General features: G+C 28.8%; 1 protein-coding gene across 5 annotated transcripts in view; it reads left to right on the top strand.

The window, feature by feature from the left end:
- The window catches only part of LOC107457568 (serine/threonine-protein kinase DCLK1), a 64,710-nt gene that overhangs the window by 26,464 nt on the left and 10,839 nt on the right, over nt 1–27,407 (top strand). For 4 of the 5 annotated variants that reach the window (XM_087155802.1, XM_087155801.1, XM_087155803.1 and 1 more), the window contains exons 10-15: nt 385–531; nt 3,758–3,891; nt 8,720–8,797; nt 12,640–12,736; nt 24,650–24,730; nt 26,237–26,347. In XM_087155802.1, coding sequence (XP_087011928.1) covers nt 385–531; nt 3,758–3,891; nt 8,720–8,797; nt 12,640–12,736; nt 24,650–24,730; nt 26,237–26,347 — 648 coding nt within the window. Of the gene's footprint in view, nt 1–384; nt 532–3,757; nt 3,892–8,719; nt 8,798–12,639; nt 12,737–24,649; nt 24,731–26,236; nt 27,218–27,407 lie in introns of all 5 variants that reach the window. The other variant, XM_087155805.1, reaches the window with a different exon arrangement.

Below are 27,407 nucleotides of genomic sequence, written 5' to 3'. Positions count from 1 at the left end.
CATAGTCATATTCACTTATCCTATTGTTTGGCATAGCATGTCCTCATTTGGACCTTGTGTCACTAAACCCCTTCATTCAATCCTGATCATATTCATATTATCTTTCATAAACAACACAAGTCCTTGTGATTACTTGTTTTGTTCTCTCCTTGTTAATGGGTATACTGATATAACATTTCTCATAGTTTTTTTCAGTGCTATTCTTTGTGTAAAAATTATACAGAATAACTTATAGTCAAAGAAAAAAAATCTAACTTTTTGTACTATAGATGGAAAAATGTAATTTTCTATTAGTAAAAGCAACATTAAAACATAAAAACAATGTTTTTCCCTTACTGGTTTATATTTATATGTTTATGAATATACTAATTTATTTTTCTTTAGGGTGGAGATTTATTTGATGCTATTGCTTCTGCAACAAAATATACTGAAAAGGATGCAAGTTCAATGGTTCATGATTTAAGTAGTGCTTTATATTATTTACATTCCTTAAATATAGTTCATCGAGATATAAAACCAGAAAATTTGTTGGTAAGATTAGTTTTACTACTTTCTAAATATTGAATGTTATTTTTTTAAATTATATTGTAGTTGAAAGAATGTTTTTTTTTAAATACATGTACTTTCAAATTTTATTTTTATGTTGTTTATACCTCAAACTTGTAAACAAGAATAAAAATATAAAACCAGAAAATTTGTTGGTAAGATTAGTTTTACTACTTTCTAAATATTGAATATTATTTTTTCAAATTATATTGTAGTTGAAAGAATGTTTTTTTTTAAATACATGTACTTTCAAATTTTATTTTTATGTTGTTTATACCTCAAACTTGTAAACAAGAATAAAAATGTACCAGTAATTGGCACTTTTTATTAGTTGTGAATTAAATTGTTACAGATGATCTTCAGACCAAAGGGGGTCATAATCTATGGCTCTGTTTTGATACAACCATAAAATAATATTTAAAAAAAAAGGGAAAACTATCAACTAAGTTGCATTACCTTAATTAGAAGACATAACAGCAATTAGAGAGTGTACTCTTGTTAATCCTATTGGAAAAATTAGGCAATTAAAAAACTACTATAAAATAAATTGTATGACATTCATTATCAAAAAAATGCAACCACAATTTTGATTTTATTAATAATAATGATTGTTGACTTTCATTGGTGAAAGTCGACATTTTAGTCATTCACAGTAACATATATATATAGCAGAAAATCATGCTACTTTCCAGTCCACATTGTTTAAGCTGTGTGGAACCAAAAAAGAAAAAAAAATCAAACATTAGAGTGTAAAAAGACATGTTTGAAGGGAGAAAAAAAATTTGTCACTGTGTATGCATTACTAAAAGAAGTTTGCTATACCAGTGGTTGTTCTGCATTATTATAGAGTTGAGTCTCATGGTGAAATTAATGAATAATTACAGTGGAAAGTCGCGTATCCGGAATCAGTGGGACTTCTGAAAGTCTAGATATTAGATTTTTCCATACAATAGATCCCCAGGGTAAACAAAGCTTAATACGGTCTGACTCTAAGAAGCAAAAAATAAATAAGCATTATTTTTCGGGCAATAATGTTTTAGTATTAGAATGATATCTAATCAATTAAAACAAAATATTAGAAAAAAATAATTATTGCTTAAAATATAGAAAACGAAAGAAATTTTGACAGTCATGAAAATATTAATTGCTCTCTTTGCCATTTTAAACTAGAATGATTCAAGCAGGAAGGGGAAATTCCCTTCATTCATTAAGGTGGGTAGATGAAGGAGAAAAATTCAATTCCTCCTTATTTGTCATTCAAGTTGAGGACTGGGAAGTGATCAATTCTTATTTTCTCTTCCAACATTAGCTATCAATCAATCAAACATAAAGGCGTGACATACTGATTGGTTCTCTTTATTTTTTCTTGCTTGACTGAAAGTGACCCTCCAGGTAAATGTTTGCTGTGAAAAAGGGTAACTTTTTCACAGTATTTCTTCTTTCCCTAACACTCTAATAAAAAGGTTCTAGGAAATGCCTCTTTTACTAGCCAGCTGCATAGGAAAGAAGGGGGGAGGGAACTCAGTTGTGCTCTTTTGAAAAAAACTTTTTCCTGCATTCCAGGTCTTGATAGATCTTTTCTCCCCTTTCTGTTCATTTATGGGTTCAATGCATAAATCACTAGAAGCTAGAAAAGGAAAAACTGTGTCAAAAGATTTCTTTCTTTATTAATTTTTTTTTAAGAGAGGGGAAGATGAAGAGATGTTTATTTTGATTGTTAAAAAGTGTCCGGGAAATACACCCTTCCGGAAAAGTGACATCCGGATATGGGACGCTACACTGTATTAAAGAAATTTTGCTAAATATTCGGATATATTAATTGCTTGTAAGTTCGTTCTTGAAATCCCATAAAATGAGTTGACATTTTTAAAAATAATTGAATTAATTTTCTATTTGTATTTTATTTACCATCTAAAAGAATTATCAATCTTTAGCATTAAATAAAAAATATTTTTTTACTCATCTAATCATTGTATATGTGGTTACATTGCAATTAGCTATATGTTGAATACAGTAAATATTTCGGGTGCAATTCTTCGTTTTAATCTATTACAAATATTTGAAAATAATTCTACAGTTCTTATTGTGTATTACTAAACTTTTAAAGTGAAACCTAAATGATTTTTGATCTGGTTCTGTAATAGGAAATATTTCACTCTTAAATTATTAATCTTCTGTGAATTTTCATGATTTAAGATTTTTTTACGTTGAAAAAATTGTCATAAAAAGGCAATATTGTGAATGGATAATAATTGCTATTCTTCAATGATCCTGAAAACTGGAAAAATCAGTTTTCTGGAATGAGATTAGTATCCTCGACTCCAGGTAATTAGTTTTCTACTTCACTTTTATGACTAGAATGAGATTTGGAAAAATTCAAAACTCAATTTTTTTGGAAAATCAATAAAAGCAGACTAAAAGACAAAATGGTCACTTGATATAATTTTACATACACTTGGAAGTTCCATATTTAGAATAATCAAGTTAGGAAAATAAATTTTTCTGATAATAGGTCTTTAAGAAAAACTTAAGGATCAAAATATACCTTATTGAATAAAAAAAAACTAATAATTGATATCAGTTTTTTTACTATAACAATTTATTACTAGTCAAATGTCATTTAATTAATTAAAAAATATTTAGTGTGATAAAATAAATGTCACTAATAAAATATTTAATAAGCTGAACTCTCTCTTGAATGAAGACACATTTTTTCCTTTTTTTCCCCCATTTAATGTGGCAAATTAGCAATGGAGTTATTTTGGTAAAAATAATATTCAAAAACAGGCTTCTTTTTGAAAACCAGAGCCTATACTATTTTATAAAAAAAAAAAAAATTTAAAAATCATTAAGCAGGAACTCGGGGGGAAAAGCAGCAAGGAACTGAATTGAGTAGATTTTTTTAAGGAAAACGTTCATAATTTAAATCAAAACAAAGACTCTGAGTAGGTGTTTCTTCACATTTATTATCAGATTCATTAATATTCATAGTTTATATCTCTCATCGAAGTTTATTTTAAGATTTTTAAGAACAGATTGCAACAACACAGATTACAAAACAGATAACAGATTTTTTCCCTCTTTGTTTTGATAAAAGAAATAAGATTTGCTTATTTTGATTGTTAAAAAGAGTCCTGAAAATTAACGTTTCCTGTTTGATATGGGACTTATTACTGTACTCATATTTATTTAATGTGTTAAAATTTTTTAGGTTGTAGAACGTGAAAATGGTTCTCGATCATTGAAGCTTGGTGACTTTGGCCTCGCTGTTGAAGTTAAAGAACCTCTATATATTGTATGTGGAACCCCTACTTATGTTGCTCCTGAAATCCTTGCTGAAAGTGGGTTAGTAAAAATTAAGAAGACAGCAAACTGTTTTGATTTAAAGAAATTTTAGCTTTAACGCCTTCAAATCTGGCATCCCGTTAATTTTCTATTGTATATCATACATTGAACTTATGTAATTTAATCTGGTGCTCCATGTTATCTTCTAAATAGTAACTTTGTAGTAATATGATTGAACCTTGCTGAATAATAATGTTTCTAAGATATGATAATGCCATGATTTATGATTGATAAAAGCATAAAATTAAGATATAAGTTTAACACATTTTTACAGTACTTATTTAAAATTTTCACCTGTGGTGTTGTTTGTTTTATTTTTTGTTTGGTTTTATGTAAAAATAAAATGCCTATACTCACACCGGATAAGTTGTAAAGTCGAACTCAATTAAAAATATTCCTAGATGTACTGGGTACTCGGCCTTCCCAGTCAAAATTTTATTTCTTGATAACTTCTGGCCTAAATCTTTTTTTGTACAATATGGGTTAAAGAGCCTAATAATATTGATGTTTAATGGGTTAAATTATTTTAGTTTTTATACATTTTTTTTTTAAATACAAAATTATCTGTAACCACTAACATTTCAGATACTCGTTCAGCTTCCTCTTAGATATCCTGTTTTCTATTTGATAGGTTATTTGGTAATCTCTGAACTGGTTGACTTGTATTGACTCTTAACCAGGGTTGGCAGGTTTTTGACATGTGACAGTTTTTGACAGTTTAAACCATGGTTTAAACTGTCACGTCAAAAACCTCACTGTCAAAAATGTCGAAAATGTCAAAAACCTATATTTATATGTGAAATTTTATTAATACATAAAATTTATCTATTTTTTATAAAGGATAGTGTTTCTAAATATGTTCTAGAAAAAATAAATTTAAAATTTTGAAAACACTTATATTTTGAATAGTAACCAAAATCTTGTACTTTTGAAAGCTCACATCTTTTGTAATATTATGTATTCATTTTCATGTGTTATTGAAAATCTGCAGTGATATTATTAAGAAATTTATTTATAACCAAATTTAGTGTATAGTATAGATTATACTAAAAATTAGACATTTTTAAAGATAAACATTAGCAGTTTTGCACATTAGACATCTTTTAAAGAAAAATCTTTTTAATATTCTTTTAAATCTTCGTAATAATCTTTTTAACATAAGACAATACAAATTTAAGTGCTTTCTGTTAAATACACAGAGTAGTTAGTGTCGATTTACAGTATATTCAGCCTATTCATTTACTATGCTGAAAATTTAGTTTATCCAAATACTTGTGAATTTCATTTTGCTGAATACTATATACATAGTTTTGTTGAATATCTAAATATTCAGCTGTTGAATAATTACTTCTTGCTTTCAAGATATGCATTATTTGTATTCTTAATACAAGTGGGGGAAAAAATTAAGAGGTAAAAATTGTTTTAAAATGATAAGTGTAATAATTATAAATAAATATAATAAACAATATGAATTATATTTATAATTATTCACAAATATAACTACTTTTAAATTCAAATTAACAATCTGTATAATAAAGATATTCGGTATAACATTAAAAAAAAATTTCATACACTTGTATCAAGTTTGTATTTATACAACATAACTTGTAAGTTCCTTATAAATATTAGTTATATGTTCCTTATATGTCAAAAATGCATAGTAATAAACTTTTAATTTTCTTAAGTATCAAAAAAAAAAAATTTTTTTTTTCAAAATATAAATATTTAAAAAAATTTTGTGCAAAATTTTTCTGCACATGCATTTGAATATAAATTTCTGAGATTTTAAATCTGTTATTTTACCTTAATTTTAATTAAAAAATATTTTAAAACCTGCTGATTACCTATAGTATAATTAAATTGCAATATAATGCATGGCAACTGTTGGTAGTTTTGAAGTTTATATATTTTTTTGGCAAACTTTAGTTTTTGACATTTTTGACGGTTTAAACCAGTATTATACCCTTGTCATGTCAAAAACCACTTTTTGACGTCAAAAACCCAACCCTGCTCTTAACATGTTTTTATTTTTGCATTTTGATCTTTCGTGATGTTTTGCTTAACTTCATGGGTTTCTGTTGTTTGTTCACCACACATTAGTCAATGAATGTGTGTTTAAGTGCTATTGCTGTAAGTAAAATGTATATCCCATTGATGCCTGATTTAGATATGAAAGATAGTACAATAGTATATGTGTCTGCGTTGTGGACACTTCAGTCCTACATAGTTGTTTGTGCCCTTTGACAGCCAGATTTTTCATGTTATTTGTTAACCTCTTCAGGATGAGGGAGTCATATATGCATTCTTGCAGAATCAGAATTTGGATGGAAAAAAATAATAATCTGTTGCCTAAATACGGTAATGGCTAATTTGACAGACATATTTTGCTTCCACTTTAATCAATGCTAGCTTAAGCACATATCTATTTGATGTTAGTTCAAAGTGCAACTATATAATTTTTAATTTGAAGTAAGTAGTGATCAATTAAAAAAAAATTGGCTACCTGTTTTATCTTTTTACCCTGATTGAGAATGTTTCATGCTGGCATGTATACATGACAGTCTGCGTGAAAGGATTAAATTATTAAGGAGTAATGCCCAAAGCAAATTCTATACATCTTATAAAGCATTCTGATGTTTAGAACTATAACTTTAACTTTTTTTTTAAATTGAAAACCTTTTTTTTAAAAAATATTATTTAAAAAAAACATGACTCAAATGTGTTAGGCAAAATTAAGTACTTCTTTTGAGTAGTATAAGAATGAATTGAAACATTTTAATGATTGCATATATTGTGACTTAAATTTATGCTTAGTGAGGCAGAACTATTTTTTTTCACAAATTTTTTCTAATTTTTTTTCACAAATTATCAAAATCAAAGGATGATTTGTTAAACATAACCTACTAGTAGTGGGTATAGTTGTTATATAAAGTAAAGTAGAATATAACGAAAAATTGACAAATTTCCTATTGTGATTAAATATTTTTATTGAAAATAATCTTGAAATTGAAATAAATATTTTTCAAATTAAATACAAATCATATGGATTGGAATTAAAATTATAGACTTTGCTTTAATAGCTGTGACAAATGAAATGTCGCTGCAGTGAAATAAGGAAAAACTTGCAAAATGTTTGAACCTTTGAATTTGTGTTACTTTTGCCAGGGTTTATTATCTACATAAAAGTGTAGGTATCGTAGTGCACGATAAATTGCATCGAATTGATTCAAAGCTTTATATTCTGTGTTAATCTTTTGAAACTGCTTTCTCCTCGCCTTAGTATAACATTTTATTACCTGCCAACACGTTTTTCTGCTACTGATGCCCTTTTTGTGTGCTAGACTATTTCTTTCGGTAAAATTTGTTTGCCTGGCTTTAGTGTCACACTTGTAAAACACATCTTTTTTTTAAAGAAAGAAAGCCCAAATGTTTTATTATAGCGTAACTGCTATCATCGTATATTTTGTTTTGTCAGGAATATTTTTCCTGGTGCTATAACCTACGAGATATGAAATTTACTAAAATTTTTTTAATTTATTAAATATCACTTAAAAGCATTTTGAAAATCACAACACATCAATAATTCATTAACAATAAGAAGACGGAAGTTCATACTCAAGGATGCCACACGTACCTAAAAATACAAAAATTGGTAGAAACTTAATTCATTTTTAATTATTTAATAGATTTAATTATTTAATCATAACTACCACCATGACTTACGTTACAAATTATATATATTTAAAGGGAAAATGTTTCTTGCATTCACTTTCAATAGTTAACTGAAAGACGTATGCTATAAAAAGTTGCGAATTCGAATCTCATTTAATAGATTTGTGCTTTTTATTAGTCACCATTTTATAGAGTTTTAGGTGCAAATAGATCCCCTGAATACTATGAAGTAGCTATAAAAACGTAAAAAATGTTAACAATTATTGTTCAGTCAACATCAATTTAAATATTACAGAAAAATGTTTAAATAAAATTATTAAATTTTTCTATTCTATGAAAAGTATCTTAAATAAGCTTGATTCTTAAAACATAAGTATTGTAAAAATTCTTATTTGGAGCTGAAATTTAGAAGTTGACAACTAGTGTTTGCTTGATCCTACACACTCTAGGCTCTTTAAATGGTTAAATAACATGAATCCACCCACAAGAAGTTTACAAGACGGAAACTCATTCTTTGCATTCATACCATATAATACCTGATGATGACTAAATAAAATGATCACTAAACATTAAAATCGAAAAAGCTTCTCATTTGAAATGTTGAATGAATGAATTTGAAATTATGTAGTAATCCATGGCAAAAAAAAGTTCATCTTTTTTTAATTTCTATGTGTGAAACTTGATATTTGGAAAAAGTCTTATGTTTTTCTGTGTTCTATCAGTTCTTAAGTTACCCTATAATTGATAAATAAGAAAGTTACATTTTGAAAGTGAAGCATTTTTTTATTTTAAAATATTTAAAAAAAAAAATTTCCTCAAAATTTCTATTCAATTTAGAAAAATGTTGCATTGAAGGAATAAAACAATTGTCTCTTCCCTATATAATAAAAATAGTTTTTTTGCCTACCTAAGGTAAATCTAATACAAATCAATTAGGGATACATAAAATGTTACATTGAGCTTAGGAAACAGAAATTATATGCAATGAATTGTATTGGATTTTGTTTTCAAAGCAAACTAATATTGTGAAACAAAAATTTAGGTGTTGGCTAGCAACAATCCCTTAGTAATAAAGAAATTTCGATTCTCTTTTTTGTTTATTGTTACTGTATTTCTGAATTATTTTACTTACTTCTTTTAATTTATTTTATTCCAGCTATGGTTTAAAAGTTGATATTTGGGCTGCTGGTGTCATTACTTACATCCTTTTGTGTGGATTCCCTCCTTTTGTCAGGTAGTATATTTTATTATATAAACATTTTTTTCAAGTTTCTTTGTGTAAACAATTTTTTTTAATTCTTGTTGCTGAAAACTAATGTGGTGTGTACAGTGTATTCTGCAATGATTCTCTTAATTATATATTTTTAGAATCCTTGATAATTTTTCTCCTTTTTGACCTCATTGTAGTCCATGGGCCGAAGTCTCAAAAGCAGTTCTAAACTAATTTTCGTTCCGACACCCGAGGGGCAATTTTATTCCACCAAAATGGAAGACAATCTTGGCTGAGAAACATAAATTCAGGAAGTTCTCCAAAGTCTGGTTGTCCATTTATTGATAGTTATAAAAATAATGAGGAACTGTTTTGTTTGAACGAATTCCGTATTTAGCCCAAGAATATCTGTTGAGAAGCTCACTTTGACGTCACCTGGAAATGGTGAGCTATCAGAACAGAAACAGCTGTGCGTTAACTACATTAGTGTTCCCATTCGTTCTCGTTTCTTTTGCGTTAAACCGCTTTAGAAGTTTTAATATGGGGGCACAAGATACTTCATCTACAAAATTTTTTTTAGTATTTTTTGTAAAATTACTTGAAATTTGAATTATGTAAAAATTTATATCTTTCCTTCACTCTGTGAACATTTTAAATTTGCATCAACTTTCTAAGAATTGCTACCCTACTGAAAACAATCTGATTTTCTTTAAAAATCTGAAGATATTTCCCCCTTTTTTTAAAAAATGATTCTTGTTTTCTTTTTATTACAGATATTCCTTTAATATTTGTTAGTAAGCAAAATATCCATTTGGCATACAAATGAATATTTTGAGATTTTGTTTGACAGGAAAAATAAAATTTACACTTGTATAAGATTTGTTATAAATTTGATTTGATTTTTTTAATTTGTTGTTTGGTACACTTTGTCTTAAATCTTCTACTAAAACTTTAAAACGTTCTTTACTAAATGAAAACATTGCATTATACATATACTGAACAAAATATTTTGTTTCCTAATTTATTTAAACAATTTATAAAAATTTATTTTTCATTTTTTAATGTTTTGGTACAACATTAATTTTTAACAAAATTAAGATGGATTTTCTGAGAAATTATTAGAATTTAGCCTGTTGTCTTTATGGAAAAAAATGTTTTCATGTATTATTTCAAGTTGTTTTTGCACAGAGTGCAGCAAAAGGCAAATGCAGAGTGACTCAAAACCCCTTGGAGAAGTATAGTTAAATATATTTTTTACAAGGCAAGAGAAAATAAATCCAGACAATTATAGATCAATATATTTTAAAATTTAATTATGCTTTAAAGTGTAATAATTTATTTACATTTATATGTAGAGAAATTTCTGAGTTATTTGTACAAACAGTGCCAGTTACAAATTCATGGACCATATTTTTTAAACCAATATCTTAAGTCAAATATTTAAATTTGCTCTATATTATACAGAGATATTCAATATTGATTTTAAAATTGTTGAAGCCCTGTTTGCAGACTCTTAAATGCAAAACTATACAGAATAAATATAGTTTTTTTTTTTTTAACTCAAAGTACTATGTTCCTGTAGATTCAAAAACAAAAAATATTATTTTCTGAGTTAATACACCATTTAATGTGTAAAAAAAAAGAGGGGATATTGAATAAAATTAAAATGCCAGCAATATATAATGTGTGCTGGAATATACAAAAATGTTCTGAGCTCAACACTTTATTTTACTTATGCTGATTTGTAATAAGTATTCTTCTTTTAGAATGACTATAAGCAATTTCTTTTTTATTCGTCAAGTACAAATTTAGAATATTTGAAGATTTTTGAATCGCTAAATTTGTCCTTTTCAAATTTTACTCCAAAAGGATAAATTTAAAGTGCTTTTAGCATTTTTTAATATTTTTTTCTATTTCATTTTATCTAATTTCATTGTTATTAGATAGAATGGATTAGAATGTCAAAGCATCGAATGAATTTGAACGATAAATGAGTTGGACACATAGGCTAGTGATTAATCAGCCAAAAAAAATTTTTTTTCTCTCTTAGATAAATATATGTAGCACAATTTTTAATTTTAAATTTACACCAGTTTTTATTTTTCAGTACTTTGATTACAGGAAAACTCTTAATTTCAAATATTTTTCTTGTTCCTAGAGATTCAAGATGACTAGGTTGTACTGTATACATAGCTGCCTAGTGTTCTGATTAAATTATTACTGTTCCAATTTTTTTAATCCTTATTTCAGAAATACACGATTTCCAGAATTTTATGATTTCTCTACATTTTAAATCTTTTTTTTTTTTTTGAAGAAGAAGAAAAAAAAATTGAAAATGTAAAAACGTCTTTGCTTTCCCTTCCTGTATTATCAGATCACAGTGCTGGGGAAATTACATTGAATTTGATAATATCTAAAGTCGTCACTTATGGTATTCCATCAGAGACTATTTTTCTCTTGAGATACTCCAAAAGTCATGATGAGTAAAAACAAAAGGGCTGTTGCATTCTTTAAGAAATGAAATCCAAATATATTTGTTTTTGACTGCTTATGCCATCTAATCAACTTCAGAAAAGGCTGTCATAATTATACCTGTATTATTTGATATGTTAATTATTGTTATTATTTAATGTATGAATGGATATTTATTATTATTTCCACCAAAGTTTAAAGCAGCAACTGGAATTTCAGAAATTTCAAGTTATGTTTCACCTAATAAGTTATACTGAACTACTGAAAAAAAAAGGAAATCTGAAGGTGTACAGATTGTAAAAAAAATTTGGTGTTTCATTCAAGTAGGGAACTTTTTGTAAAACATGCAAATGTCACGTTAGAAAAATGTAATGTAATGTTTGAATGTGAACAACCAATGACATACAGATTAAAGGGGAGTTTGTGAATATCTTTAAGGAACTAGGTAGATTGGCGAATGTTATTGTTGTCAACATCTCTATTTGATGTAAAAATTGATGTTACTGAAAATTTAAGAAAAAAATGTTGAAAATTTAATTATTGGATCTGGGACTGTAGAATTTAATGCCTTGTCAATAGCTCAGCATACAAAATTTTATGATTATATTAGGAGATATGTGACAGCTTATAATTACATTTTATTTAATTTCCCTTTTAATGTGGAACTTTTTGAATATACAAAAGTAATAGATTTAGTTGGTAGAAAAAATAGAAAATGTTCCAGCTTGAAGTATTTTGTTGATAGATACCCAGTGTTGTTGTTAAAAAAAGGGTGAATGAAAGCAATCATTCTGCTATTGATGCTCTAGAGGCAGAATTTTTAAGCAATTAATTAGATGATATTCATTTATCGGAAAAGAGAGCAGATAAACAGTGGGTACTGCTGTAAAAACTACACAAAAAATTAATTGCAACACATCCCTGGGATGAGTAATTCTACATTGACAAAAATAGAAAAAAATAGTGTGCCTGCTGATTTATGAAACAAATTTGTCTATATTAATATCAGAATAAAATTAAAAAATTTTTAGTTGAATTTTTATTTTAATTATTATTGAATTATTAATCGCACTTTTTTCCTAACCATAAAATATTTTTTAATAAAAAAGAACCCAGAAGTTTGAAAGTCTTGAGTCGTAAAGGCCTATAGTAATCACTGTTGTTGAATCACTGACGTCATATCATTTAAGTAGCAAAACTATTAGGATACAGTTTCACGTCTAATGCAACATAAGCTTCTTTAATTCATGTTTAAGATTGCTAAGCACTTCTGCATTACACATAATTTATTTGTTCTGAAAAATAGATTTATAAAAATCAAATTATTATTCTATATTTTATTTTTAACTGTAGTTTAAAACTTAGTTAGCTTTATTTTCTATCTGTTCTTTTAGTCGAAATAATGATCAAGTAGAATTGTTTGATCAAATACTTGCTGGAAAATTTGAATTCACTAAACCATACTGGGATGAAATATCTGATTCTGCAAAAGTAAGTGCCATTTAAAAATTGATATATTGTTCCATTTTGTTATTATCACTTATGTTTCATTGAATAAGTAAGCTATCTCTAAAGTAAAATGAATTGTCATGCCATTCTTCTAGTTGAAAAGTTTTCATAAAAATTCATAGGGGTGTTTCTAGAATGACGTCATATCATTTAGTGTTTCTAGGGTGACATTTTGTATCCCTGTTTTGTCTCACTTACTATGAGAAATTTAAAAAAAAATTGTTCATTTTTTCAGAATGTATTTTTTTTATTCGTTCAAAAAACATATTAAAATTCAGGCATGGAAATCAAAATTATTGTGTGTGCAAGCATTGAAACAAAATAATTTGTTTACATATTTTCAATATTAAGTAAATTAAATGGAAGTATAAAAATTTCGCCTTACATAACTGTTTGATTTCCTAAATGCAGGGATTTATTATCTGTTTCTATAATCATTGCATGTAGAAAGTGATAAAGTCTGTGTATCAGCTAAGGGGTATTTCCTGGAAATGCAAATAATCATTAATTACTTGTATTTACATTAAATAGCAATTACTGGTAAATATAAACAATATTCAAAATCGGCTATTTAAAGTAGTCATGGTTACTGTTAGTCATGATTACTAGTAATTATATTCTAGTCATCGTATTCTGTAATGTGAGCTTGCACTGATCAGCATGCCAGCTTTAAGGATGAATAAAAAACGGTACTTACTAGCCCCAAATCAGAAGCTGGCCTCAGAATTCAATGTCAAATCCAGCTCGCTGTTATTGGCGGTCAGCTCCAGTTGTCATCTTTGGTTTTGATTTATAATAAACGAAACATGTATGATTATGATGCAGCAGATTAGGTCAAATTGTGTGGTTGTTTATATTAATCAGGCTCAAAACTTTTTGTTTCTATTCAAAATTTATCAAATAGGCGTAATTTATTATATTTTCTTATCGAGTGTTTCTTTCTGGATTCATCTTTTAATAGAAGAAAGAAGTATTAATGAAAAAAGAAAAACATTTTTCATTTCATCAAATAAGTGGAGATATTCTTCTCTCTTTATCTCTCTCTCTCTTTTTGAAATGAGAAAAAAATTCTCTTTACATGACATGAAATTTTTTATTTCTGTATTTTCTGGTGAAAGCGCCGCACATCAATAAAAATGCAAATTTTTTTTAAAAAGTTATCATAATCAGTTGACCGCGCATATCAACATCCTTATAGAAGAGACTTTTAAATTACCATTTAGAATATCTGTATAATAAAAATTTTTTTATACATTTCATAAAGTAAGTTTCAATTTTTGAATTATAAAGAGAAAAACGCTAACGGGACCGCTCACTTACTGTTTAGGCAAGGCTGAACTGTATCATCGTTGATGTGGATTAATTTGGAATAAGCGTGCTTAATAAATAATCCCTATAAATGGTCTGAAAATAATGTTAAGTACGGCAAAATATTTTTAAGTACAGCAAATACCGTATTTTCTAACTTATTTGGGGGAAGAGAATGGCCTAAAATGCGTTAACAAAGAGTTCACGTGAAAAAAGTTTTCTTTTTCAGCAAAAGAAAAAAAAGCAACAAAACGATATTAAATAAGGTTGTAATTACCAGTTGGCACTGCACCAAAAATAAAGTTAAGTACAACAAATAATTTTGAAAATAGTGTTAAGTGCAACAAAATATTTTTAAATGCATCAAATAACTTAATTTCCAAATTACTTGGGGGGGGGGGGAGAGAATAGCCTAAAATGTGTTAACAAAGAGTTCACATGAAAAAAAGTTTTCTTTTTCAGCAAAAAAAAGCAACAAACCAAATAAAATAATTTTGTTTTTACCAGTTGGTACCATGCCAAAAACAGAAGAGCAAATAATTAACAGCAAAATAATATTTACATGCTTAGCAGTGCTGATAAAAATCTTATGTTGGGAAGGTCAGAGTTTGAGAGAAAAAGGTTAGAGAATCTCAAATTTTAGGAAAGTAAATTATTCTTCAATTATAAGAAAATAATTCAACCATATTTAGCGGAAGAATTAACACTGCGACTGATTGCAGAAATCTGTAAAACAATGTAATAAGAAAAATAAAAAGATTTACAAATTTATTACAGTTAACAATTTGGGGAAAAACTAATAATAACGAAACAACTAATAATTACAAAAAAACTAATAATAATACGAATAAGAAATAATTGCTCACGCACCAAAAAATTCTGAAGAAAGAATGAGCGAAGCGGAAACGAGTTTCACTTTCACAGTCTTTGGGGGTGGAATTTTAGTGGGTAGAATGCCCTCTTCTTCAATGGAAATAACGCAATAAGACTCAGCTGAGAAAGAGATAAGAAAATGTTTAAAAGAGGGGTGTACTCCACCTCCTCCGCTTGTCATTTGTACTGGAACTGTTTAGGAGGAATCAATCAGTTATTTTTTAAGGGATTGGGGAAAAGAAAAGGGGATACAGTATAGGACCCCTAATCCAGCATCCCGAAATTCGGCACTTAGTCCAATCTAATTTTTTTTAAAAAAAATTTTATTGATAAGACAAAAAAGCAGTTATATTCTCTTTTTATTTGGATTTTATTCTGTTGAAGTAAGTAGCTTTATTTTATCTTTAAAAAAAAAAAAAAACGTGAAAAGAATAAGTCTGTGTCAAATAAAACATCTGTTCCTAAAGCAGTTTAAAAAACACCTGCGTTTCTAATGAACAAAATAAAGAAATACAAGTTGGAAGAAACCGATCAATCAATCTTGACAGCTGTGCTCTACTAATTTGCTGCCTCATTTCCCTCTCCTGTTAGACCATATATTGGCCGCATCCAGTTGACATTGAAACTACCACATGGGGTACAGAATGAATTCTATCCCTTTTGCGTTTTTTTTTTATTCGATTCATTTATTTTTTATTTTGCGGCTTTTTTTTATTAGTTACTAATTGTTCATTCGTTTTTTTCTTCTTGTTATTAGTTGTTTGCTTGTTTTTTTATTGTTATTAGTTGTTAGCTTGTTTTTTGTAGTTATTCATTGTTAGTTTCTTAGCATTAATTGTTAAGTTTTTTTTTGTAGTTCCTTGTTAGCTTTCCTTTTTTTTGTGAGGTGAGCGTCTTTTGTTAAAACAAAATGTTACCTAAAAGGAACAAAGAGAACTATGATCGCTCTCCGAAGAAGAAACGATTATTTCTTCTTCCGAGGATTTCGATTCTTTCTTCTTGAATTATTTCTCCTTCAGATTATTTCTTGATTATACAGTGTAACGTTCCATATCCGGACGTCCCTTTTCCGGAAGAGTCGATTTCCCGAACACTTTTTAACAATAAAAATAAACAAACATTTCTTCATCTTCCCCTCTCCTTTAAAAAAAAAAAAACGAAGTATTTTTGACAGGTTTTTCCCCTTCTCAGCTTCTAGAGATCTATGCATTGAATCCATAAATCAACAGAAAAGAGAACAGAAGATCTACTAAGACCATGATACTCCTCCTCTGGAATGCAGGAAAGGGGGGGGGAGATTTGTTTTCAAAAGAGCATAACTGATTCCCCTCCCTCCCCCTTCTTTCCTATGCAGCTAGCTAGTAAAAGAGGCATTTCCTGGTACATTTTTATTTGAGTGTCAGGTGAAGAAGAAATACTGTGAAAAAGGGTAAACACAGCAAATGTTAAATGGAGGGGGAATCCCCTTTAGTCACACAAGAAAAAATAAAGAGAACCCAATCAGCATGCCTTGCCTTTATGCTTGATTGATAGCCAATGATGGGAGAGAAAATAAGAATTTGTCACTACCCCGCCCTCAACTTGAATGACAAGTATGGAGGAAATGAATTTTTCTTCTCCACGTACCCACCTTAATGAATGACGGGAATTTCCCCTTCTTGCTTGAATCGTTCTAGTTCAAAATGGCGGAGAGAGCAATCAATATTTTCATAACTGTGAATTTTTTTTGTTTTTTATATTTATTTTTAAAATAGCAATAATTATTTTTTTTCTAATATTTTGTTTATGATTGATTAGATATCATTCTAATACTAAAACATTATTGCCTGAAAAAAATGTTTATTTATTTTCTGCTTCTTAGATTCAGATCATTTTGAGCTTTGTTTACCTTGGAGGTCAATTATACGGAAAAATCAAATATACGGACTTCGGGAAGTCCCGCCGATTCCGGATACGCGACTTTCCACTGTATTATATAGATTATTATTTTAATTAATAAAATTTCATAAGATGGGCCAGTTTTAAATTCACCACATCATAATATAGGATCGAAACTTAACTAAATTTATTGGTTTTTCTGAAATTAACAGTATAATTGAATTTTAGTATATATGGGTGCCATACAGGAATTTCTGAAAGAGATCCGAAATTCTGCAAATTCTGAAATACGGAATTTCGTCGGTCCTGTGAGTGGGGGTGGATACAAGGTGCATACCTTTTTAATTGGTCTCCTTATGCCATGCTTTTTAAAAATAAAGTTGTACTATTTGATTAAATACAAAATTTGTACAGGACTCTAATTTATGATGAAAGTTAAATATTTGATGTTTTTTGATTAACATAAGTTTTAAAAATATTTCCTTCTATGAAGAACATAAGTGACTTAAATGTAACTGTATTTATTTAAAGCAACCGAGAGTAGTTCATGTTATCTCAAATGTCGAGCAAAGATGCCCATTATCTAACAAGAACCGAAATTTTGTAATTTAATGTTTTTAAAAAACCAATAATGCAACTTTTTTTTGCAATTTAGCAAAATTTTTTCAATAAATTTTATTGAAATAAAAAAATGCAATTCCTAAAAACTGGCTTTCTGCAATATTTTAACAATTTTTAATTATAAAATTTTCCTAAGAAATTTTAGGAAGTAAAAAAGCTGTTCTGTAGAATAAATTTCTTTTCTTATTATTTATTGTAATATTTTGTTACTCCTTATCCTTAATAATTTTTTTATCTGTTCTCTTTTCTTAAAAAGAAACTCTTAAACCATCTTTATAGTTTTGTTTTAAAAATATGTGTATAATGACTCTTAATACTAACCACGTAACCTTTTGATCAGTTTTTGAGATTTTTCCCTCCTTATAAAAATTATGGCAAAAATAAAATTTGTATCTATTGTAGCTGGATTTTTCTGCACTTTTTAAAATGTTTTGCATTTAAAAAATCAATTGCTTCAGTGTTATTAATATAAAAATGTTGATGATTATTCATGAACTTCTTCATTTGTTCATAATTCTGAACATATACTCAATATCAAAATGATTATGCTGCATTAAATTTGTCCCCTATTTTGTAACAAGCCACCTCTTTTTGTGTGCAGTGTAAGTTTTAGTTTAATTATTTTGGGGGAAATTTATCAACATTTCCAAATTACTCACAATTTACGAATGAAAATTTTATTGGTTTTTAAATGTTCGAAAATGTTGTTGATTGCAAATAACAAGAGTAGAAAAGAAAAACTCCTTAAATGAATCTGGTGAATCAGATACAGGGTTGCCACAGGCTACTAAAATGCAGCTATTTTCGGCCTTAGGCGACTATGGCGACTTATTTTGCCTGAAAAGGCTAAAAAAAGCAACTATTTTCAGGAATAGGCGACTATTAGGAGACTTTTTTTTACTCTTGGCGAAGTTTTTTTTCGCCAAAATGAACGTTACTTTTCAGAACGTTAATAAAAGAAAGCAATCTTTTATACAATCATTTATGTCCAAAGAGCCAAAAATTTAAATTTCCATTGGATTTAATAAAGTACTTGTTTATGTTCTCCCTGAGAGGCAGTTTTGATATTTTTAATTGTTTTTTCCTTCTATTAACATTCATATTTTATTGTAATTCGACTTTTATTTAGATACCTATTTTCTAATATGTATACCTTTTATATTTGTACAAAACTTTTTTTAAATTGGAGCATAGTTAGGACTGGGCGATAAATCGATGTATCGCGAAATATCGATTTAGCGGATATATCAGTAGGACGATGTAGTGACTTTCATTTTAGGCGATGCATCAGAAATCTGATTTAAGCCGCCGGAATAAGATTACAATTGCGGTTTAACGATTTAATATGCAAGGATCCTTGACTAGGCTAACGCTGTTACCGCACTAACGAAGACGATTTTGATTTCGTCTAGCTGCAGAGATGTTTTTTATAGTGTTTTGCTATTAAGATGATGTTGGTTTTGTGATGTTGAATGACGAAGAGCGAATTGAGCTCCCGGTTTCGTGCGAGGATCAGCGTTGTAATATACACTCTATAACAAAAAAATCGACGCACCAAGAAGCAATCAAACGATTGCTTTGAAATTTCGTATGCATGAATGTTTTGAACAGATATGGCTGGAATGATGCCGACTGGTGACGTATAGTCTTTAGCGACGAATCCCGCTTCCAACTGTGTCCTGACGATCATCGAAGACTTGTTTGGAGACGCACAGGGCAGAGGAGGGATCCTGCCTTCACTATTGCACGTCACACCGGCCCTCAACAAGGCATTATGGACTGGGGTGCCATATCCTTCGACAGCCGGACCCCTTTGGTCGTCATTAGAGGTACACTTACTGCACAGCAGTACGTCGACGACATCCTAAGACCTGTTTTGCTACCGTTCCTTTTGCAGCCCCCTGGGCTGGTTTTTCAGCAGGACCAGACCACATACGGCACGTGTTGCTATGAACTGTCTGCAAGCTTGTCAAACTCTTCCTTGGCCTGCCAGATCACCAGATCTCTCTCCCATCGAGCATGTCTGGGATATGATGGGAAGGCGATTGCATCTGGCACGGAATGTTGATGACCTTGTTTGACAATTGGATCGAATTTGGCAGGAAATACCGCAGGAGACCATCCGGGAGCTTTATCGGTCTATGCCACGCGGTGTGGCAGCTTGTATCCAGGCTAGAGGCGGGTCAACACTTATTGAACTTGTTACTGTAACTCTGCAATAAATTATTCAATTGTTCTGAAATTTTAATCATTTACTATTCTGTACATTGTCTTCCTATCCACCAATTTTCGTTTCAATCGGACAACTCCTTCTTGGTGTGTTGATTTTTTTGTTATAGAGTGTAGAACGCAATGCATAGTTTCTTTATGTCCATTTTTGTCTTTGGGATTTTGCGTTTTTTGAAGATTATTTTCGATGGGACATAAGTCCCATGGAAAATAATCTGCGATCGTTATGCATTTTATTTCGTTGGAAATAATTGTCGGGTTTCTTGTAAATTATTTTCAGTGAGACTTTTGCAGTGATCGTTTCGTTCTGCATTATTTCATACCATTTTTTTTCTGTCTGGGTTTAACGATTCTTGTCAATTATTTTTAGTAGACCTACTGTTACTTTGCGATTGCTGCTCAATCACTGTTATCTTAAATTTTCGTTCTGAACTCAATAGATCAAATCATTGATTTTTTTCAATTATTGTTTTTTATTTTAAGCGATATAATTTAATAGGGGTATTTTGTATTTAACTTTGTTATAAAAAGTTAGTTTTTTTAAATTTATTAAATGTAGTTAAGTATAATAATTTGATTGTTTTTCAACCAATAAATGCTCAGTCGTTTTTAATTATAAAAAAAATTAAAACAAAACTTACTTTTATTTAATTTGCTTTTATTTTTGAGAAAATGAAAACAAAGTTTTAAAAAAATTTGGCTATTAGTAAAAAAAAATTTTTTTTAATTAAATAAAAAGTTTAGTATTGTTTTAACGTTTTTAATAATTTAGCATTAGTACTTAAAATATTTTTTTAAAATTTTTATTAAAATTCTTTCAATACTTGTTTGTTTTATAATTTGTTCGATAGTCAGTATCATTTTTAAACAAATAAATCTTTAGTCGATTTTATTTTCAAAAATGAAAATAATAGCAAATAAGTAAAAATATTTTTGCATTTATTAAGTACAGAATTTGACAATTAGCTAATACTACTTTTTATTATTTTAAATAAGTAAATAAAAAAGGGTCTAATGTTGTATCAAAAGCATGTTTTTTTATCAACAAATAATGAAAAAAAAAAATTTTTTTTTTCTAAAGTGAACATTTCTTTGGTTTGTTTTCCACTTTCGTTTTTTTTTCTATTCTTTTAATTTTTAATGCATGTATGTTACAATCATTTAGAATCATTTGTTACATCTTAAATCATTTTTAATTTAAGAAAAATGAAATAAAGCTTGGGTTTGCCTTTACTTTGACTTCTTTTTTAATTTAATTGAAAAAATTAAGCAATGATATTGATGTCACAGTAGAATATGTTTCGAATTAATATTTTCTTTTGTACTAGATTTATTCCCTTTTTATTTATTTTTGATTGATTTAAAGATTTCCCATAGGTAATTTTTGAACATATGCTAAATTGCAATACATCACTATATTGTGATGTCTAACTGACGATGTATCACGATTTAAAATTTCTAACATTACCCAGTCCTAATAATAGTATTTGACAATTAAGCTATAATTTTAGTTATTTGGCTACTATTTTTGATAAATTTTTGTTCCTGTTCAGGCAACTATTTTCATTGTTTTAGGCAATTATTTTCATGCTTAAGGCTACTAAAAGCATCTATTTTTGTTCATTTTTTACTGTGGCAATCCTGCAGATATGAAATGGTTGAGAAATTCAATAAATCAATAAAAATAGAGAATCAACTTCAAAGCAAATTGGTATGTCCGGCAATCAAATAAAAAAAAATAATGAATAAGCAATTCATCAAAAAGCAAATCAAAGAATCAACGTATTGAGAATGAATAAAATTTGAAAACCAAAGAATTTGGTGATTTAATAAATTGCCAATTCTTTGATTTAATCAACATACAATCTATTAAATATATGTATTAGGACGTATCGAAAAAATCGAAATTTCTTAAATCTTTTTGCGGTAGTGTGGAAAAGATGTGAATTCCTATTATTAAAAAATGAGCGGAATCTTAAAACTCTGGGTTGATATCTTCTGTTGCCTCAATGGGCCTAAAGCTCCAAAAATTGGACTAATAATGATTAAAATACAAAAATTAATACCTAACCACAGATTTCGTTGATCGGTTTGAGGTAGCACTTAAAAGATACAATATTTTAAAAACAACTATAAAAATTTTTAGAATTACAAATTAATATCTTCTGCCGCCTCATCGGCATCTAATTTTGGAAATTTCGACGCATTTTGGTACTGTATACGCATTTACTGCTTGCACAATCGAGACAGGCGGGATTTTGCGCTCTGCCAAAAAAAGTAGAATAACCTTATTTTGAACCCAAGAAACAAATTGTCTCAAAATCAAATGAAAATCATTCCACTATATATGGCCTTTATTTTGATGGACGACATGACGAAATTTTAGCATCAGAAGCACACGAAGGCAAGCAGTTCCAAAGAACAATTGTAAAAGCTCATTACTGTATTCTGTCGGAGCCTGATTCTACGTACATGGGACATGTTACGCCTGTAAGTGGATCTAGTCTTCATGTATCTAATAGCATTTACGAATATGTAACAGGTGATTTATTGGACGATTTTAGTAACCTTTCTGTTCTCAGATGTGACGGCACTGTAGTGAACACAGGAGTGTTTGATGGTGTAATTTGCAGGCTTGAATTGAAACTTCAGAGACCAGTACAAATTACCAGTACAAACGAATATGTAACAGGTGATTTATTGGACGATTTTAGTAACCTTTCTGTTCTCGGATGTGACGGCACTGTAGTGAACACAGGAGTGTTTGATGGTGTAATTTGCAGGCTTGAATTGAAACTTCAGAGACCAGTACAATGGATTATATGCTTACTTCATTTCAATGAATTTCCATTACGACACCTATTTGAGTCCATTGACGGCAAGTCATCTGGCCCCACATCTTACACCGGAGACATTGGACGGAACCTCAAAGGATACGAAAAGCTTTCAATTGTTGCTTTTAATAACATTGAATGCGAGATGCCAGATATTGATCCCACCACTCTCAGTTCAGGTTAGAAATACTTATAAAACATTTGCACCGCCATTAGTTCTGGTGTTTGTTGTTCAGATATAGCTAACCGGGATCCAGGAGCATTGAATTTGGCTCGCTGGCTAACAACTGCTAATCGAATACTGAGGTTATATATATCTACATTAGACCCCTCAAACGAGTTGCTAACTTTAGTTGTATTCATTCCAAGAGTCTACGCATCCTCATGGTTCCGAATAAAGATTCATCATTCCATTAAAGATGGTACTAGACACCTGTGACATTTCATCTATTCCTCTCGCTACTTGCCTAAAAAGTATCGTGACGTAATCGAACCAATTATTTCTCGCAACGCTTACTTTGCAGATCCAGAAAACATGCTTTTGGCCATGTTAACGGATGAGAGGTGCCATATTAGGACCCTTGCAGCTCGGTGGATTATTAAGGCAAGGGAAGTTAGCACAGAAGGAAATTGTGTTTGCATATTCGTTATTCCTGCTCTTAACTTTGAAGCAGCAGACTATGTAGATCTCATTGACTGGCAAGCTTGTTATGTGCCATCGCCTCCCGTTCTCAGAGAGATCAGTTCTAAAGAACTTCTGAAGATGATAAAGGACGGTATGCCAATGGACTATTGGGATTTTATTAAATTTCCTTCACACACACAAGCAGTGGAGCAGATTGTGAAACTAGTTACTGCAGCTTCGGGAAAAACAGTTGGGCCGCTGAGCAAGGATAGATTGATTAAAGCGACACTAGAGTCCAGAAAACATATGTCAAAATTGGAGACAAACAATTATTACAAACAGTAATGCTTTTGTCATTCGTATGTTTAAGAGGTAAAATAAAGTCTCTCTTCCCATTAAAATGAAGTAAATGTAAAGTTTATTTACTTAAAATTTGGCCTTTATTTTCCAAAATTTTAAGGCGAGGCGGCCTAAGATAGTAAAATATTATTCTAAAATTTTTTATGGTTGTATTTGTTACAGAATAGCAACTTGTAAACACTATCCCAAACCGATAAACGAAATAAGGGTTTGTTTATTATTTTTTTATTGTAATGATTTTTAGTCTAATTTTTCGGCCCATTGAGGCGACAGAAGATATTGACCCAGAGTTTTGATATTCCGCACAATTTTTAATGATGGGTGTTCACATCTTTTCCGCACTACCGCAAAAAGATCTAAGAAATTTCGATTATTTTCGATACGCCCTGATATGTATATGCAAAGGAAAAATGAACTAGCCAATAAATAAACCTATGAATCAATAAATGAAAGAATGTATAAATCAGCTTATAATAAATCAGTTAACGAATCAGTAAATAAGTGACTTTGAGAAAAGAGATTTCATAAATAAAAAAAGATTCTATAAATTCAAAAAATAAATCAATGACTCAATAAAACTGCAAGAATCAGTGAATCAAATCATGGGATCAATGAATTAGCAAGTCTAAGACTCAAAAAATGAGAGTGTCAATAAATCATTGAATTAATGATTAATCAATGAATAAGAAAATTAGTGAATCAAAAAATATGCAAAGTGATTTATCAAGAAATTGGTGAATCTCTGCATAAGTGAACATATGGAGCATATCAATGATAGAGTAATGACGAATCATTAAATAAAGAATCAACAGATAAACACATAAATTCGTCAGGTAATAAAGTGAATGAATCAGTAAAGCAGCTTATAAATATATAAACAAAGTAATGAATGAGCAAAATGAAAATGTTTTCATTTAATCACATTAATGACTCAACAAATTCTCAATTAAAGAATCAATATTTTTGTTAAAAAATGGTCTCCTTCCTGCTCTCAATTACATATTAATATTATTGCAACTTCCAAAATCTCATTAATTTATAAAATCATCTCAGGGCAGATGATACAAAAATAAGTCTTTTTTTTCTCACGTTTTACGATTTTTTTATATAAATTTCTTTATTAGGAGTTTTTGAAGTGTTTATTTTAACTTTGTTAATAATTTTTAGGAGTTGATTTCAATGATGCTAAAAGTCGATCCACAAGATAGATACTCAGCTGCTGAAGTAGTAGAGCACCCTTGGGTACATGTGAGTATTCTTTTAAGTTAATCTTTTTAAATTTTATTGTTACACATTTTGTTTTATGGTTTACTTTTTTGATCAGCTATTCATTGACTTCAAAATAAATAAATAATTCCATTTCATTGATTTTCTTAGAAATACAAAGGAGTTCGAAATTACAAAATATATTGGGTGTAACATACTTCGGTAGTATTTATTTTTGTTGTAAGAAGAGAATGTTACAACTAAACTTTTTCCTTACCTGTGATATGCACTGGTCTATGACACCACTTGATATAGTATAAAGGATGAGACTGTATTGATGTCAAAGTTCGTTCTTGTTTTCATGATACCTTCCTAGAAGGGTTTAGATTTCCTTGAAAATTCAAATTATTACTAAACTCTCTCACTGGTTAATGTATTTCATGAGTGAAATTGTACAACTATGTGCACGCAGAACAAGAGTTTGATTCTCTTGAACTTTCATATCTGTCATTTTTTTAGTGAGATTGGCATTTACAGGTCACAAGCATTTTTAAGGTACATAAAGCTTATTTCAGCAAACACATTTTTCAGCAAAAGAGAAAAATATAGCGTATTTTTTACTGCTGATCCTGACCAAAACCTTAGAAGAAATTTAATGTTTCAGGGTATATTTTGATGCAAAATTTAGAATTTGGATTTCATTAATTAATATGTTTGCTCTCTTGAGATAATGGGGCTAAAACTAAAAATGTGCCCAAAATTTTGTGGTTTATAAATGCCATTAGCTTTAGGATATAAAGTTTTCTCAAATTTCTTATTTTTTCACAACTGTACGTGCAATATTTTTAAATAGAAAAATATCACACATATGGTCTATAAATATATCTTTTAAATACATTTCGATAAAATCATCAACTATGTTACTTATCTATTTGTTATATAAATTTCATTATTTTATGCTAGATATCTTTGACCTCATTCCATTTTTCTTAATGTAAATCTTTAATTTATGTTTTAAATTATTTTTAGTTAGAGAAAGATTATTTTAGTGTTCAATAATGTTAATGAATTTGCCTTTTAAGAAATTTGTGTATCTGATTTATACCTTTTAGGAGTATAATAACTAGTTAATCCTGGAAATCGTAACTAATAAATCTGAAAAAGCTATATAATATTTTATTACAATTTTAGGGTTTACTCTTATCTATTACTTAATTAAAAACAAATCACATCTTGGTTTAAATAGTTTTAACCGTTTCCAGTCTACTAAATATCTGTTAGTTCTATCAAATATTTATGCTTTTGCATTGGTATCTATTTAATCAGCGATTGAATTAAAACTGAATGTTGCATTATTGTTCTGGAAGAAATTTGTTTTATAACAAATCAATTCTAAAAAATTTTTAATAGTTTAAATACTTTTTTCCATTGTCGTTTTATTAGTTGGTATTCTGTTGCTGAAATTCAATAAGTTTAAATATATATTTTTGTTTGTCATCAATTTCTCTTTCAATTGTTGCTAAAGTTTTGTTTTATATTTATTTTTAGATGGATGTTGCTCATGACACAGATATGCAAAATGCTGTTTCTAGAGAAATTACTATGCATTTTGATCATAAACCTAAATCTTTAAAATCTGCTGGTGTTGCACTTATTGCTGTAAGTAGCTGATTTCAAGAGCTTGTATAACATACATGAAATAATTTTGGTCTAGTCTTCCATCCATTTAATATCCTTTGTTTAGTCATTAACACGTAATGCTAACAATTATCAGTTAACATAACAGATTCTTCTACAGTTTTTGAATAGTCATTTAATGTTTTTCCATTACCTAAAATTTTTTTTGCAATGAATGAAAAATTATGAAAATTCTTTAAAAAAATTTGAAGGAAAAAAAAGATATTTGACAATGAAAGTGGGGAGACTTTGTTCCTGACCTTTAAGTCCATTTACTTATACCAAGATAGTGTTGTTATAACACTTATATTAAGAATGGAAATCTTTGTGATAAATCATTTTATTTCCATCTAACATGCAAACAAAAAAAATTGTACAAAGTGATATTGAATTTTACAATTATTCTCAGATAGCATATATGCAGTTGTATTTTTCTAGTCTCCTAAATGTTATTTATCAGTATAAAAAATATATTATAGATATGTATGTTATGCCTCTTGAGTTTCAGCTGTGCATGTTGCTTTGTTAAATCTATGTTTCATTTGCTTATTCTAGTCATTTCAAATCTATATTTTTACTTTTATTTATATTATTACATTCTATAATCTTAATCTAAACATTTTTTAATCTTTCATCCAAATTGCACATTTTCCCACATTAGCTTCTCTTTAATACTGTTTTCAGTCTTTTTCCCCTGTATTCAATTTTTCCTATATTCCCACTCTCCTATTTGCATCTTTAATTTTCAATGCATATAAATAATCAACCCAGAGACTAGCATCAGATTTGTCTACAAGTTACCTGTCTATTAAAAACACTGCTCAAGAAATCTTTTTAATCAGAGCTCTTGAGGTATGTATTATTTCAAGTTTTGTATTTTGCTACCTGATAATTAACATATTTTGTGTATATAAAATTTTCTCTTTATGTACTCTTTAAGACCACATAAAAATAGTAGTAAAAGAATTCAAAATATAAAATTCTATAATAACAGAACTAAATGCCCTTAAAAGCATCAGATTTTCAAAAGAAAGAATGATTG

This window comes from Parasteatoda tepidariorum, chromosome 12 (assembly GCF_982258835.1).
Source record: "Parasteatoda tepidariorum strain Cologne lab strain chromosome 12, Ptep-v5.0, whole genome shotgun sequence".
Lineage (NCBI taxonomy): Eukaryota > Metazoa > Arthropoda > Arachnida > Araneae > Theridiidae > Parasteatoda > Parasteatoda tepidariorum.
This window is presented reverse-complemented; position numbering and strand designations above follow the sequence as displayed.